The 15,661-nt window shown below is 44.8% G+C and overlaps 1 protein-coding gene across 1 annotated transcript in view; it reads left to right on the forward strand.

The window, feature by feature from the left end:
- Nucleotides 1-15,661, forward strand: part of IGFBP3 (insulin like growth factor binding protein 3) — a 21,408-nt gene continuing 5,747 nt past the window's right edge. The window contains exons 1-3 of the mRNA XM_038128143.1: nucleotides 1-1,444; nucleotides 5,652-5,878; nucleotides 8,452-8,571. Coding sequence (XP_037984071.1) covers nucleotides 1,060-1,444; nucleotides 5,652-5,878; nucleotides 8,452-8,571 — 732 coding nt within the window. The 5' untranslated portion in view covers nucleotides 1-1,059. The remainder of the gene's footprint in view (nucleotides 1,445-5,651; nucleotides 5,879-8,451; nucleotides 8,572-15,661) is intronic.

Consider the following 15,661-nt stretch of genomic DNA (forward strand, 5'->3'; position numbering starts at 1 on the left):
CAGGATTGTAGATAGGAGTCTAAAAAAGGGGCACTCTCCGCGAGCTTCTCTCGCCTCTCTCGGTGCCAGGGAAACACGCACGGTCACGGGGAAGCGCACACGCACAGAGAGACCACTTTTTCTTGAAACTAAAGACACACGACGTGGCCTTCTCGCCAGAGCCGTACCCCTCACAGCTGATTTCTAAGAAGTGCCCATAAACCCCCGGCATCGCGGCGTCCCCCGTCTACTCCCCCCGCACTGCACCGCCCTCACAGCCCTGCGTGACCGAGCCCTGGCTCCGCCGAGGGCCGGCTCTTCCTGCCGTGCCGCGCCGCGCGTTATTCACGGCGCGGGGCGGGCCGGCGACCGCAGCACTATATAGAGCGTACGGACAGTACGGGGGACAGCTGGGTGCCGAGTGGCGGGCAGTGAAGTAGGGCAGCGCGGCTGGCAGGCAGCACGGGGAATAAAACGAAGGGAACCTCGCTTTTTCTTTCCCCCATCCCATTTTTTCCCTTCTCGGTACTATCTTCTTTTCTGAAATGTTTTTGGACTACATTTTCTTCTGACCGTCTGGGCTTCGCTTTTTTTTTTTTTCTTTTTTTTTTTTTTTTTTTTTTGTTTTTGTTTTTAATTTAACTTTTGCAAAGGGTGGTGGTTTGTTTTTTTTTTTTTTTTAGTTTTTGTTAGTTTTGTTTTGTTTTTCTTCCTGAATGTTGTGTGTGGCAAAAAAAGAGAAAAGTTACTGTCGAGCCAAGTAATTCAGGCGCTCTGCAGGGAGGAGGGGGGAGGGGGGAGAAAAGTAGGAAAAAGTTGCTTTTGTTGCTAGTGAGCTTTTGCTGCCTTGATGTGACTACGGGCAAGCGACTGCAGACAGGGCCGGCGTGCTATTCCCGGCAGCGCGGCTTCCCGCCTCCTCACGCCGGGAGGCTTGCGAGCGGTCGGCGGCTCCGCTCCCCCTCGGAGGCGGCTCGGGCTGCGCCACTCCGCTCCCTCGGCGGCGTGTGAGCCCGCGCGGCGTTCTCCCGTCCCGGGCCCGCGCGGGGGCGGCTCCCGGCGGCCCCTCCGCCGGTTGCCATGGTGCCGCGGCCCGGCGTGCTGTGGGCAGTTGCGGCGGCGGCGCTGGCGCTGCTGGTCCGGCGGGCGGCGGCGGCGCTGGCGGGGCCGGTGGTCCGCTGCGAGCCTTGCGACGCGCGGGCGCTGCAGCAGTGCAAGCCCCTGCAGCCCGACTGCGCCGAACGGGTGCGGGAGCCGGGTTGCGGCTGCTGCCTCACCTGCGCCCTGCTCCCGGGGCAGCCCTGCGGCATCTACACAGAACGCTGCGGCGCGGGGCTTAGCTGCCAGCCGCGGCGGGAAGAGGCGCGGCCGCTGCAGGCGCTGCTCGAGGGCCGAGGGCTCTGCACCAACGCTACGGCGGGCAGCAAGCTACGGGCCTTCCTGCTGCCGGGACTACACGCTGCAGGTAAGGGGCTGTGGCCGGGGTGGGGAAGCGAAGGGGTGGCTTTCCTGCGCGCCGCTCTCCCTCTTAGCTGCTTTCTTGCTGGGCTGTTTTTTTTTCTTTTGTGTGTGCGTTTTTGTTTTGGTTTTTGTTTAGTGTGTGTGTGTCGTTTTCTTTTGTTTTAAGTTAAAAAAGGGAGCAGCTTGAGTGGACAGGCGCGGGGGAGCTCGCGGCAGAGCTGTCTCCGGAAACAGCCCTCGCTCGCTGCCCGCCTGCTGCCGGCCCGGGGGCGGGGGGCTCTGCTGGGAGCCACGTAGTCGAGCTAGGGATCGTTTTGAAGGAGGCGTGCTTTGGCCGAAGGAAAGGACAATTTACCTCTTCTACCTCATTTATGCATATACCAGTTTTCTTCAACACCGATCCTGAGAAGTAGCTCCTCAAAAGAGACAGAGCTGCCTTTTTTTTTTTTTTTTTTTAATAAAAAAAAAAAGAGTGGGGGAGGGATTGTATGTGCCTTCTGCGGTGCATGGGACTGGCTGGCTACAGAGCCTGGATGGAGAGAGAGCGGGTGTAATCTTCGCCGTTTGTCCCCGGTGTACCTGGAAAAAGAGTGAGCAAAAAACTCGAGAGAGTGGGGTCTAACTGCTCCACTGCAGCGTGGGTTAGTCAGGGAAGTCTAAGCACAGAGAGGAAAAGACAAAAAAACAAAAGACAAATTTAAGTATCCCTTTGGCCTGGACAAGTGGTTATTCAGAACAAAGCATTTGCACCACAGTGCACAGTTAGTTTTTTTGTCTGTACTGCAAATAAATCCTTGGTCAAACGAAGATTTCCTGTACTTCTTCCATGTCTTGTAAGTGAGATGTTCACAGAATGGATTTTGTTTGAAAAGAAAGGGATGGTTGAAAAAAGTTCTGTTAGCATGCACATTTTTAAACTTAAAAGACAGGGAAGCTTGGGATTCAAATCGAGAGAACACAGTCGCTCTATGCAAGCATTTAATTAAACTCTTTGCTAACCAACAGCGAGTTAACATTTATTTAATAGAAAAGTGTGTCAAAAGTCTTTCCACTGTTTGTATTTTTAAAAAGCCAGAAGATTTTCTGCCAGGTTGTAGGGACTCCTTGACTAGCCATTCCTTAGCTGAGAAAGTGGCACCAATGCTCCAGTTAACTGCCTGTTAGACTAATAGGAGATGCCTTATAATAATTATTTACGTGCTGCTTCCAAGCTGTGACAATTGAATGAGAGTTTGGAGGTATTAACTGAAATTTTTAATCTCCTTGGAACATCTAGTAGTTTCCTTCATCATAGGAGCTTTGCTCATCCTGTTCATCTTTGGAGTAACACTGGAAATAAGAAGCATCCTTGGTACTTGGAGTATGGTGTTGGAGTTGGTGGCATTTGATCTAGGGGCAATGCTTTCAACAGTGACTGTTAGAGAAAGAGAAAGGGAAAGACAGAATTGTACTCAGCTGAAAATCTTTCAATTTTCAGCTGAATTCTTATTTCTGTATTCTTGGCTGAGGGAGAATTCTCATTTTGAAATCAGTAGGAACTTTTGATTCCTTAAAAAGTGCATAGTAGGACCCTTACAGTTCACATTCAAGGAGTGAAGCTTGCAAACCTGGTGTGCAAGAAGGAAGAAGTACCCACAAACTATATGACACACAGTGCCTGCTTCCTCATGAGGACCACTCCACTCCCAGCTCTCAAGCCAACACTCCCTGGTATACACCTCTCTGAGCAGGATCGCATAATTTCCTTTACATGCAGCTAGGTCCTGCATCACGTGCTATTCTGCTGGTCCTTCCTAGTTCACAGAAATTGCTAGAAGTTTGTATAGGGTAGAGTATATTACAGTAGCATATATAACAGAAACTGCAGTAGGCCACTGACTTTCCAGTTGGTTTTTTGGACACAAAAATGTTAAATATTAGTGTGCATTTGCAACCCTTTTAGTCTCTTAAAAAGAATGGGTAACTCTCATGGCAATTCTGTTTCTCTTATGAGGATGTAAAGCTAGCATGGCACCAAGTTTTGTGAAACTGAGTTATTAAAATATGTTTTACAGTTTAAATGTGGCAATATGACCATTTTAATCTGAAGTGTGAGAAGTACTATTGAACTATGGTGGCCTTTCTGAACTGAAATGACCAGACATGGTCATGGATACTCAATGCATGTTAAGAATATTTTCTACTTATTTTTTGGTAGAAGAGAAAAACTAATGAACTGGACTGATTGCAGAAAACCTAGATTCAGGTTTATAACATTTTAGTGGCTCATTTCTTGCAAATTTCATTGAGAATGTGGGGGGAAAATACTACTGTTTCAGAACAGGACACTAAACCACCAAAAATATGTTCAAATACCACGGAGAGTCTGAGTTAAACCCACAAAAAACAGGGAATTTGGACTTAGGACTTAAACTTTCTAATCCATTTGCACTGTGATTTGGATTTTCCTGGTCAATTATGTCCATTGCCAGCAGTGGCTGCGCTAAAACCACCAGTACCAAAATATTAACTCAGAACCCTCTTCCTCTTATGTTCCTTCTCCTGTTCCTGTGTATTGGCAGTGCCACTGTACTCCCTGTGTAGAAATATTTTGCATTAACAACCCATGTGAACACGAACTTTTAGTACTGAATTTCTTAGCTTTTGTGAGGTTTGTTTTTGTTTTTTTTTAGTGAGTCATCAAGTATAATTTTAGTATAATTTATAATTTTACTGGATGTTATCATTGTGCACTCCCAATAGGATTTCCTTAAAAAAAATAGGTGGTCAGCAGCTAAGACAGCAACTAGTGGGGTACAGCTATTACTTAGCTGTTAGGAACACCTTAACTGGAAAAATTCTCTGGAGGAAATGCAAGTAGTTACAGTTGCACTGCAGGAGTCTCCTAACAGAGAGAAATGCAGCATAAACAAATACCTTAGAAGGTACAGGAACACTGAACTTATGGAGTATGTTAGAAAAATGTGCTTCTGTTGACTTTTTGTGGATAGTAGTTTAAAGAGAAAATATTTTTGAAGCTCAAGATGAAAACAGTGTTTGTCCTTGGAACCACTACAGAATGAATGGTGGGTTTTGTCCATTATCTTTAAAATGTGTTTTGTACACTAAGATTTTTTTTATTTTAATAGCAGAGAAATGAAAGTGTGCTGTTCTTTTTCTTCCACGTTCTGTGTGTTGAATAAAGCAAGGAAAAAAAAAAAAGCAGCTAATTAGAACCAGGAAACTCAGCGAGCTAGAGTTGATAGTATTAACGTCTTAAAAAAAAAATTACGGCCCTGGGCCAGGCCGAGCCACACTGCAGCCCGTAATTGCGCGAAGCCAGCCGCGTTTATCGGGAGGTGATGAAGTCAGCAGCGGCGGAGAGGAGGGATCCTGCGCGGTGCAGGCCTGCCCCTTGCCGCCGGCGGGCGGCACTGCGGCAGGCGGCTAGGGCCCGTGGCCTGCGCGGCCGTGCCTCTGGGACAGCGCCTGTGGCTTGGGACAGCGCCCGTGGCTGGCTTCCCGGCCTTGGGCAGAGCGCGCACAGGCTGTGCAGCTGGGCACTTCGCGAGGCCGCGCTGAGCATATGGCAATGCTTTAGTTACAAAACTTACGGCGTGGCAACAAAGGTGCTGACACATGCAGAATACTACATAGTTCATCTTTTTTGTATATTTTTGTATATTGCTGTTTTGTAAAAAGGAAAATTAAATACCTAGCCTAATCTAGTGGCTTGTTGATTGAGAAGAGACCTCATTGTGCTCTACAGCTTCCTTACAAGAGGAAATCTAATAATTTCTTGCTTGTGACTAATAATTTATAATAAATTTAATAATTTATCATTTATTTAATAATTTAATAAATAAATCATGATAAAACACTAATCGTTTTTTGCTTGTGAGCAGTGATAGAATCTGAGGGAATGGCATGAAGCTATGTCAGGGGAGGTAAAGGTTAGATAGTAAGAAAAGGTTCTTCACTCAGAGGGTGGGTGGGCTCTGCAGGGAAGTGGTCTCACCAGCAAGACTGACAGCATTTAAAAAACATTTGGACAATACTGTCAGGCAGTTTGATTCTTGGTGCTGTCCTTTGCAGGGCCAGGAGTTGGACTTGAGGAGCCTTGTGGGTCTCTTCCATCTCAGGATATTCTGTGATTCTGTGTTTCTATGCCCTTGCAAAACACAGCTGGCAGCCACATAACATTGTTTCTTCTGCATTTGTTCTTTTTTAAGGAAATTTCAGTGATTCAGAAGAAGACAGGAGTACCAGCAGCGTAGAAAATCAGGCCATTCCAAACTCTCACAGGGTGCCGGATTCCAAGTCACATCCACCACACATCAAAATAGATATCATAAGGAAAGTGCAAGCCAAAGATACACAACGCTATAAGGTTGAATATGATTCGCAGAGTATGGATACATTGAATTTCTCTTCTGAATCCAAACAAGAGACTGAATATGTAAGTATTTTTTGTAAATAGGAGGGCATTTGCTAGCCTGTGAATGTGTGTGTGTGTGTATATACACATGCATGTTGTGCATATGAAAAGATAAATAATTACACTAAATAGCTAAAGAGTGGTAATTGTTGCTGCCTTTTAGGACATTCTGGTATTTTAACTGGTAAATCTATTCACTCTGCAAATGCATACACAATCAGTAGACCAAGAAGACTGTGCTCAGGAAACACATAGGAGTAATGTAATGATGTTTACATCAATACAAGCATGACTTCTACTGAAGTTTCTTAGAGGCTGAAAGTTCTTGGTCCTCCCTGTAATTGTCACACATTCGTGTGAGTGGACTTGGAGTGTCATCATTAAACTTGGTTGCAAACAGTGTAATTGGGTTGCAATAAGGGAAAAAAGATGTTTCACATTGAGTGTAGTGGCACTGTGTTTCACACATTGCCTGGTGCTAATCAAGGGAGATAAACTTAGGCTGAGGATTAGGGTCTTGACTAGTCAGTCACTGTATAACATGCTGAGCATCACCTCCACTTGCTGTAGGTGCTACTGCCTAAACACAAAGTCTCGTGGTCACATGAGCTGCCATTGCTTCCTACTGACTGTGCCCAGTGAATTTGCAGGGCAGTCAGAGTGTGGTTAATCTGAAGGTAAGAATAATTCTCTTCCTGGACATCCAGATGATAATCTGTGCCTTAGGCCAGATGGCTTGAAAAGTGCATCTGGATATGCTTTGGCATTTTATCAAAACATGCATGGTAAAAGCAGACGTGGCTTCTCATCCTCAAAAGAAGGTTTTGAAAATTGTATGAGGTGAAAACATCTGCCTGAAGAGAGTGTGGCTTCCAAGAGTAGCTTCATTTTTAGTTTGCCGCCAATGTCCAGCCATCTAGTTATATTACTTCAGTATCTGCCTTCCAGTGTGTCCTCCTCCCAAAAATGTGAAGTAAAAGTGCCATCACTAAAAGAATGAAGGTTGGTTGCTTGAGGAAATAGATTCTTTACTAGGATGAGTAGTGATAGTTGGGTCCATGGGCAAAGGTATACCAGTATACCAAGGCTGCTGGTGTCTTTAAGATCTTGAAATAAGTCCATCAGGGACAGGTGCCTTTGTCAGCAAGTGCTCTTCTAGCTGTGTCTGCATGGTAGCTTTTGATACTGGTCTGGCTGACTTTGGAAGCTTGCTTCAAAATAAAAATTTTTTAAATCTGTTGATCTTTTTGTAGGCCTGATTTGGGATCAAATCTTTGAATATCTGTCACTTGCAGTCAGTACATTTGAGCAGTAAGAGAAGCCATTTAAAGCCCATGCTTATAACCTGTGAGACCAGTTCTGAAGGAAAATGTGAAGGCAACAAGGAAGGTCTTTACTGGCCAAAAATCTCCATTTTAATCTCCAATAGAACTATGGCGATTATGTGCTTTCAGACACTCACATTAAAAGGTCCTTTACATGAACAAACTATTAATACTACCACTTGAAAGTATGAATGTCATTACTTCACTAATTAAAAACAGCACCAAATTAGTCTTTGTGTCAGTGTAGCAACTTAAATATTTTTAAACCATGAAACCATGCAAAGAAATTTTTTCATGTCTCTGCTGAAGAAGTGGGCTGGTGGTGCAAGTCAGTGATATACTCCTGATAGGAGTGTAGCTAAGCACAGTTTGTAGGCTGTGACTCTTGAATCCTGATCCCACTGCTGACACTGACTGCCTTCTTGGCCTCTGGCAAAATGTGAAGCTCTCTGCTCTTGATTTTCTAACTTCAAAGTGTGGCTCGTCATGCTTTATTCTCCCTACCCTGAAGGGCTGCCTTGAGATAAAATTAGTTGGTGTTTGAGACGTGCTCTTAGAAGTGCTTCTGGAAGCTCTTTTTGGCTCATTGTTCTAGAGCTAATCCTCACTACCTTGTTGTCAGCCTTTTTCAGATGAAGAAAGAAAGGAAAAAAAGTGATGTACTTATCTAATGAGACTGCTGTGTGCAACTGATCCCCTGTATGACTGCATCTATTTGATTCAGTTGAAATTGGGAATTGTTGTCCAAGTTGAGGTATTTTATATATACATTATGCCAAACCACTTATTTTCGATTGAATCAATTTAATTTAAGCTTTCAAATCCAGCAGAATCACAAAAAATCAAATGTCATTGGGGAAGGCTTATCCCATAATGTATTTCCAGTGGCCTACTTTCTTCTTTTCCCACGTGGTGCAAGGCCAGCTTTTCCAAACTTAAATTATGTTCTATGTGACTGATTTACATACCGGTTAAGCCTTCCCAAAGGTATTTGTGACTGCGATTTCAACTGCCAGTATGTGCCTCAGCATAGCATAAGGCCTTCAATCTTTAGAAATCAGTTTATCTTGAATAGAGCAGAAAGTCAGATTTTTTTTTAATGATCTGCTTTTGACATATTCAGCCATCTCTTTGTTTTAATTGATTTGTTTGGATTTGTGCTTTCTTTGTGCTTTCTTTTGCCCTTTAAAGATTTATTAACTCTTGAGTGAAAAATGGAATTTGGGAGTGAAGTTCCAACTGGGTTTTCTAAAACATGCTTGTTAACAGGGTCCATGTCGTAGAGAAATGGAAGACACTTTAAACCACCTAAAGATCCTGAATGTCTTGAGTCCCAGGGGCTTTCATATTCCAAATTGTGACAAGAAGGGATTCTACAAGAAAAAGCAAGTAAGTACAGAGTTTTTATCATTTTAATTAATGCATTTCACCTTTTCTGCATCTTTGTTGAAGGATCTTGCCAGCAAGGTGCATTATATTTAATTTCGCAGAGGAACTAGTTAATTTCAACTTTTAGGACCTGATCCAATACTGCTGAACCTTGTCAAGTGGGGATAATATTTTTATTTTTTGTTGATCATGACAACAGATTCATTTGAGAAACTGCATACCTAATCACACATGGGTTGACTGGTGTCCTGGATACTAATGCCATTTGGTTTAAAAAAAGCACTGCCTCTACAGTAACCCACAGAGCTAATGTTGCAGTCACCATATGACTGCAATAGATCAATGCTTTGAATTGTAAATAGCTGCTTGAGAGTTCCTAGAAGACCTACACTGGATCATATTACATAAAGCAACTTGAGAAAGCTATGTATCTGTCCTTTATGTGCTACACAGATCGCTTCCAAAATCCAAGTCATGTTACCGTGAAAATGATACTTCTGGTAGTTACTCTGCAGCAAGGACGGCTTCTAAGCCTTTTCTGGTTTTGGAGTTGTGACCTTTCTTTACAAATGCCAACCAAAATTGTGGGTATTTATGTTTTAGTTGTACTGGATTGAGCTACAGCAGCATTCTCCATTCAGTGCTGCCATTGAAGCTCGTTCAGAACTTGGGGAAGTACAAGATGTGTCAGGTTCTTTGTTTAGTATGCACATCCTATTTAATTTCAGTGTTTAGTTAGTGGCCTGCCTCCAAATATATATTCCTTGGTATAATTCCAAAATTTCCTGAATTCAAAGGTTTCTTTAAGACTTTTCTCAAGGACAGATTTTGCTTGTGGACCATCATGTCTTTCCCCTCAGGTTTACACGAATCAGCCTCTCTATCTCTGGTAACCAAAGGAGTGGTTGACTCTCTGTTGCTAGCTAATGTGCTTCATTGGTTGGAAGTGAGAGATCAACCTCTGACTAGGCAACCTTATTTTGGGAATGGTATCTCTCCATTTTTTTCTTTCAGCTTTCTTAGAAACAGTCTTTCCCTTTCTAGTATTCCGTGGAGCTCTGCAATAAGCAGTCAGTGTCAGGTGGGGCATTTATAACAGGGATGAGATTTCCAGCCTTCCTTTTTGCCATCAGTCCAGCACTGACAGTGCTGTTTGACCTTTGGTACATGCTGCTGAGCTTTTCTATGCTCCCCAGCTTTTTCTGAGCAGGTGGTGGCAACTCCCAAGCAGGGACTTTCTTTTTGTTGCCTGGAGCTTTGAGAAGCCTGCGTCAGCCATGTTGTGCTGTGTGCAAAGTAGCAGAGAACAATGCTCACATCTCAAGCTGCTTGTTTTCAGAAAATGCATTGGGCTTCTATGCAGAGTGAGACTAGGACTGTGTTTTGTGCCTGTGTCATAGAAGTATTTTCTTAGCTGCTTTAGAACAGCAAATTATTTGACTATATTCAAGGCACTCAAGTGTGCCATAGCCCTTTTCCTTCTCTGTGTATTATAGAAGACTGAAGACTGGTATTTACTTTGTTCAGTAGATCTTCCTTTCATCTTTCTTCAGACTCTAAGGTTTTTGCTTTGTCTGTAAAAATGTGGTGGTTTGCAAGTAATCTCTGGCATTGCGTGTAATAAATTGGATCCGCAGTAAGCATGTATTAAAGTAGCTTACTTGAAATGAGGACTGTACTTTAAAGTACAGTCATAGTTCTATCACCAAGGCAAAAAAAGGAAATACAAAGAAAAAAATAGGAAAGATAGATAAAAATCTTACCTAGTATTTGTTCCTAGAAGCTGATTTATGAGAATAATGTGTTGGTACAAAGCAAATAGACACTTTTGTCCTCTGTGTATTGTCTGTGCTGCCTGGAAACTTTTAAAATTTGTTTAGGAAAGATTCCTGCACTATGTGCAATAGCCCATCTGGTCAGCATACACAGAGAATGAAGGGACACTTTCATGCCTAGGTAGCCTTGACAAGCACTATGCCAATTTACACAGGTCCAGTAGTTTCAACGGTAGTTTGAGATGACTCAAGGTCTTGCAGGAGATGCCCACAAAGGGAGCTCACATGAGTAAACATTCTACATTATATTCACATGGGTTGCTGATTCTGTAAAAGAACCTTGATCATTCCTAGGAACAAGCCCTCAGAGATGGAACTTACAGAGGCAGCCTGCTTCTCTCACCAGCAAAATACAAACCAAAAATAATAGTTGCCCTCATAGAATTAACTCCTAGGAAAAAACCATCAGTTTGAGAAGTGTGTGAGTCCTGTCCAGATCAAATTAACTTGTCTGCGAGGAATTGTGACAATTGTGTTTGGTTTTTTGTTGTTTTGTTTTTTTTTTGAGGCATCAACATGTAGGTCTGATATTTTAGATACTGTGAGCAGGTATCTAATCTCATTAACAGAATTCTGTGCTGTTTTATTAATTCCCTTCATGCCATTATTCGCCATGTTCAATCTGTAATTGAATTACATTCTATTGTCACAAAATTCAGAATAGTAGGTTAGGAAGTAGACAATAAATCCATTAAAAATGACTGCAAGCTAGCATTTTGAATTCTAGAAACAGTTACCAAAACCACTGTCTAGGATGAGACTGTAGTAGGTTTGGGATTGTAGGAACCTGATAAATTATGATCATGCTGGCATCATTAAAACTCATTCAGGAAGCACTTTCATATTCTGCCTTCCTGGTTATCTGGTCTGCTAGCCAAGTTGAAAGCACTTATTTTTCATGACATTTGTGGATATCTAGAAATTGACTTTTCATGAACAACCATGAAGAATAACTTGCGTCTGTGAAACACTTCTAAGAAGATAAATTTATGTGTCAGGTTATAATATGAAAAATAGTTCATACCTTTTGTTTATATATAAACTTTAAAATCAAACCTGTTAAAATTTATAATTCTTTGTCTTAATCCCACATGTAAGGTTGTACTATCCAATTGTGCTGCATAGGTATATTTGTGCATAATTAGTTGATACAGGCACATACCTACCCCAAGCATGGGAAAAATGTTTTGATGAAATTAGAATTATTATATGGGGCAATTACTAGAAGAGCCCCATGTTTGTATACTGGAGCCAGATACTCACCTAAATGTGAGCTGGCATCGTTCCACTGAAAACAGAGCTGCACTTGTCAGGAGCCAAAATGGCCTGAGGTACATGTCAATGTTGTCTGCAGTCTGTTCCTGAAGACCATGGTTGTAGCTCCATGGAGCCCTCTGGACTGACCAGGAATTCAGTGGGATACCATATGCTTTGCTGTGCCCCATTAATGCATCTACAGTATTTCTTTGTGCAAGGGAGAGGAGCAGGTGACATGGAAATGGCAGCTGGTGTTTCTATCAGAAGTAATTGATCTCCACTGCTTGGGCAGTTTTCCAACTTTTTAAACTTATGAAGTCATACAGAGTAGCTGGACAGAGCCTAGAAATGTATGTGGAATACAAAATTCATAAGAGCAAATATTTAGATATATATGTGAAGGAACCCGTGGGTTTCAGGTTGTTAAATCCCCCCGGCTAGCTTAGGATTTATGCCCGCACGGATCCTACATAGACGAAGTAAAGGACGAGAAGCGCTCTCTCTCCACGTGGTTCTGATGTCCTGTTTATTAGCTGGAAGGGGACATCTGCATCGTAGGGTTTCCAGGTGAAGGAGAGAGGCCGAAGCCCAACTCAAGGGACAATTATACCCGCAGAATGGGAGGCGGGGACGGAAGGCCACACCAGTGGGGAGGGGCAAAGGGAGGGGCTTCAGGGGACAAGACCACAGGTACAGACCTCAGGTGTATCTGAGGGATACACCATTTGAGAAAAAGGGGGGAAACATTTGTATAACATAACACCCAGTGCAGAACATCTAAATACCTATACAGTGCATCACAACACCTCACCCTTTTCTGTTAAAAAAAAAAAAACAAACTAACAAAACAGAATTGACCTAATTATAGAAGTCCACCACCCCAAGCCCCGAGAGTCCCCAATCTTTGAACAGTCCAGCAGGATGACAACTTGGACAGGGTTCATCGCGAGGATAGGTGGGAGGTAGATTCTCTTCTTCTAGGAAGGAAAAAAAATACATTTATTTTTCAAGAGTGTCTTTAAGTTCATGGGTCTACCGGAATGTAGGCAGTTCTTTCAGGAAATTTCTTTCTCTTTCCGGCGGCGTCTTCTCTTGGAGGCGACAGCTGCTTGTTTCTCCTCGGTGTCTGCTGGAGCTGGATTTTTGGGAATGAAAGGTTTTACCCACTTCTGGGGTATCCATCGGGGGCCTGAGGGGGTGGACACGCATGCGTAACCACGCCCCCAGGTGATGAGCTCATAAGGACCCTTGACTTCCCAGGTTTCTGGGTCCTTAATGAGAACTGGTGGACGCTGTGACAACTTGAACCGATTGTTATTATTGAAATGACATACTACTGGAGGATTCATGTTTTCAAATGAACAGTTTAAGAAATTGATTGTAAAAAGCGCTTTGCAGAGTTTTTGTTGTGGAGTCATCCACACTGCAGAACTGCCCTGCCGAGCCAGGACTTGTTTGAGCGTCTGGTGGGCACGCTCGATCACAGCTTGACCTGTGGGGGAGTGGGGAATGCCTGTCTTATGCTCCACTCCCCACTGCTGGACAAACTCTAGGAACTCCTTGGAGGCATACGCTGGGCCATTGTCAGGCCCAGGTACTTCCAAGGTGGCATCCTCTGAACCTTGCTTTCCTGCAGTTGGAATCCAGCAGAGGTTAAAACATTAACCACTAGGTCAAGTGTGTCTTGGAGTATTATGTCATCGGGGGCACACACAAGCACATCATCCATGTAGGTATGTCCCCCTTGATGGTCATGGGAGCCACCTCAATCTCCATGGGTGTGTGTGTTGTGTCCCCAATAACAAAGTACTCACTGTCCAGTCTCGGGCGATCTTTTGTCAAGTCTGGCAAGTCCTCTGGCAGGTCCACTCCAATGACCGTCCACTGGGTAGACCTGAAAACAAAAGCTTTGGTGGTCACAAGCTTGAAATGCTTGTGAGGCTGATAGATTTTATCCTGTACACTGTTATTTAGTTTCCCTGCATCCCGCTTCCCTGCCTCCACCTTTTTTGCTTTGGGGGAGGTTTTTCCCTCAGGGAAGCGTGCTGCATTTATGTCGTAGCGCGGGGCAGGGGAGCCGCGCTGGTGTCCTGGTTTTTTGGAGTAAATGGTGTCTTTTGTTGCTGGTTTTGTGGGCAATTTTGGGCAAAGTGTCCAGGTTTTTTGCATATGAAGCAGATGATGTGTTGAAGTTGCTCTGGTGACATCTGTGTCCTCATGACTTCTGGAGAAACAGGTGCCACAGTCTCTGGGATTGCAGGCTTGGACCACGGCTCTCGTGCAGCAAACAGTTCCGCTTTCCTGGCACATGCTTCAATCATCTCTGCCAGTGTAGGTGGAGGGTTGAGAGGCAGTCCTAGGAGCACCCTGCTGCAGACCTCATTGGCATTCCTCTGTGCCAGCTCTTTTCACCATTTCTGCTTGTGTTTTGGGGTCCTGAACTTGTCTTTCAACCTGAGCACGAAGTCGGTCGACAAACTGCAAGAAACTTTCTGAAGGAGATTGTTTAATATCAAGAAAACTACCTTTAGATTCAACGGTTGGTAACTGGTTAAAAGCTTTACCTGCAGCCTTTGAAATCTTATCTAGAATGGATTTTGACAACACCCGAGCTTGATCCTCGGGCTTAGACCAATCCCCCTCGCCACACAGATGTTCAAAGGTGAGGGGATTATTTTCTAAATCTTTGGCATCCTGTGGGTTTTGTTTAAGTTCCTCCAAAAGATCCCTTAAAGATCTCTTCCAGGAGCATTCCCATAGATCAAACTCTGACTGGGTAAGCAAGCACCGGAAAAGATCTAGGAGATCGGTAGGGACAAATTCGAGGGATGTTAATGTAGCTTTCATCGTACTTTTAAAGATTTCACTATGTCTCCCAAATTCTGATTGGGTTTTACATAGTTCACGTTTTGTTTGGTATGAGAAGGGTTGGTAGGTCCTAGGACCAACCCTACCACCATTGTATTGGACCGGAGCTACTAAAGGAATCACTTCTTCCTGGGTTTGAATGACAGGTTTTTTTGATTCGGCTACACCTTCATGGGGACCAGATGAGGGACTAGCTCTCCCCCCAGCCGCACCGCCCTGGGAAGCAGGCAGGGGTTCACTCCCCACCCCACTCCCTTGGGGACTGGTAAGGGGTACACCCCCTACCCCACCCACCCCGGCACCCTGGTAACCGGAAGGAGGGACGTGCCCTCCCCCTGCCCCACCCCCATGGGGGCCAGGCACGGACCCACCCCCCCAGCCCCTAGCCCCACCCCCCCATCCCTCGGCCCCACTGTCTCGGGACCCGGGCACGGGGGCGTGGGAACCAGGAACAGGGAGGGGGGCGGGGTAACTGTGGGAACTAGGGGCGGGGTTACAGAGTGACGTCATGAGGGGCGGGGGCAGGGAGGGAGGGGGAGGAGCGTCTGAGGGGAGGAAGGGGTTGTGAGACCGGAAGGGGTTGGGGGAGGGGACAGGTGGGCGAAAGGGATTGTGGGAAGAGGAAAGATAGCCTGAAGGCTCAAACACGTGGATGCCGCCATTTTGGGCTTTGACCACGCGGTCGGCAGTGTCTGGAATGCCAACCATGTGGTCGTAGCCATTTTGGGAATGGGGGGGGTCAGCATGCGAGGTTGGGGTAACAGGAATCAGGTTGGAGGGGTGCGGGAAAGGTGCTCTGTCAGCCTGCGCACAGCTGCCAGAGCCAGGGTACTGAGGGGGGCGAGGGAGGCCAGGGGAACAGTGGCAGTGCCAGGTACCCTGTGTTTGCCGGCATGCCTCGCTCGACCCTCTCAGTTCGGGGGCAGAGGGTTTGGGAGGAAGGGTAGGGGAAGCTGCGGGAGGGGAGATTTGTTCGGGCTGTCCTTTCAAATCCCTGTTTAAGATTTCTTTCCGAATTAAGAGGAACACAGGAAAAAATTTAGACACAGTTGTATCACCCTGTTCAGCTTTTACAGTTAACAAGGCTCCAATTTTGTCCCAGGTAGAGACGGAGTTGATATTTTGCTGGG

Source organism: Motacilla alba, chromosome 2 (assembly GCF_015832195.1).
Source record: "Motacilla alba alba isolate MOTALB_02 chromosome 2, Motacilla_alba_V1.0_pri, whole genome shotgun sequence".
Lineage (NCBI taxonomy): Eukaryota > Metazoa > Chordata > Aves > Passeriformes > Motacillidae > Motacilla > Motacilla alba.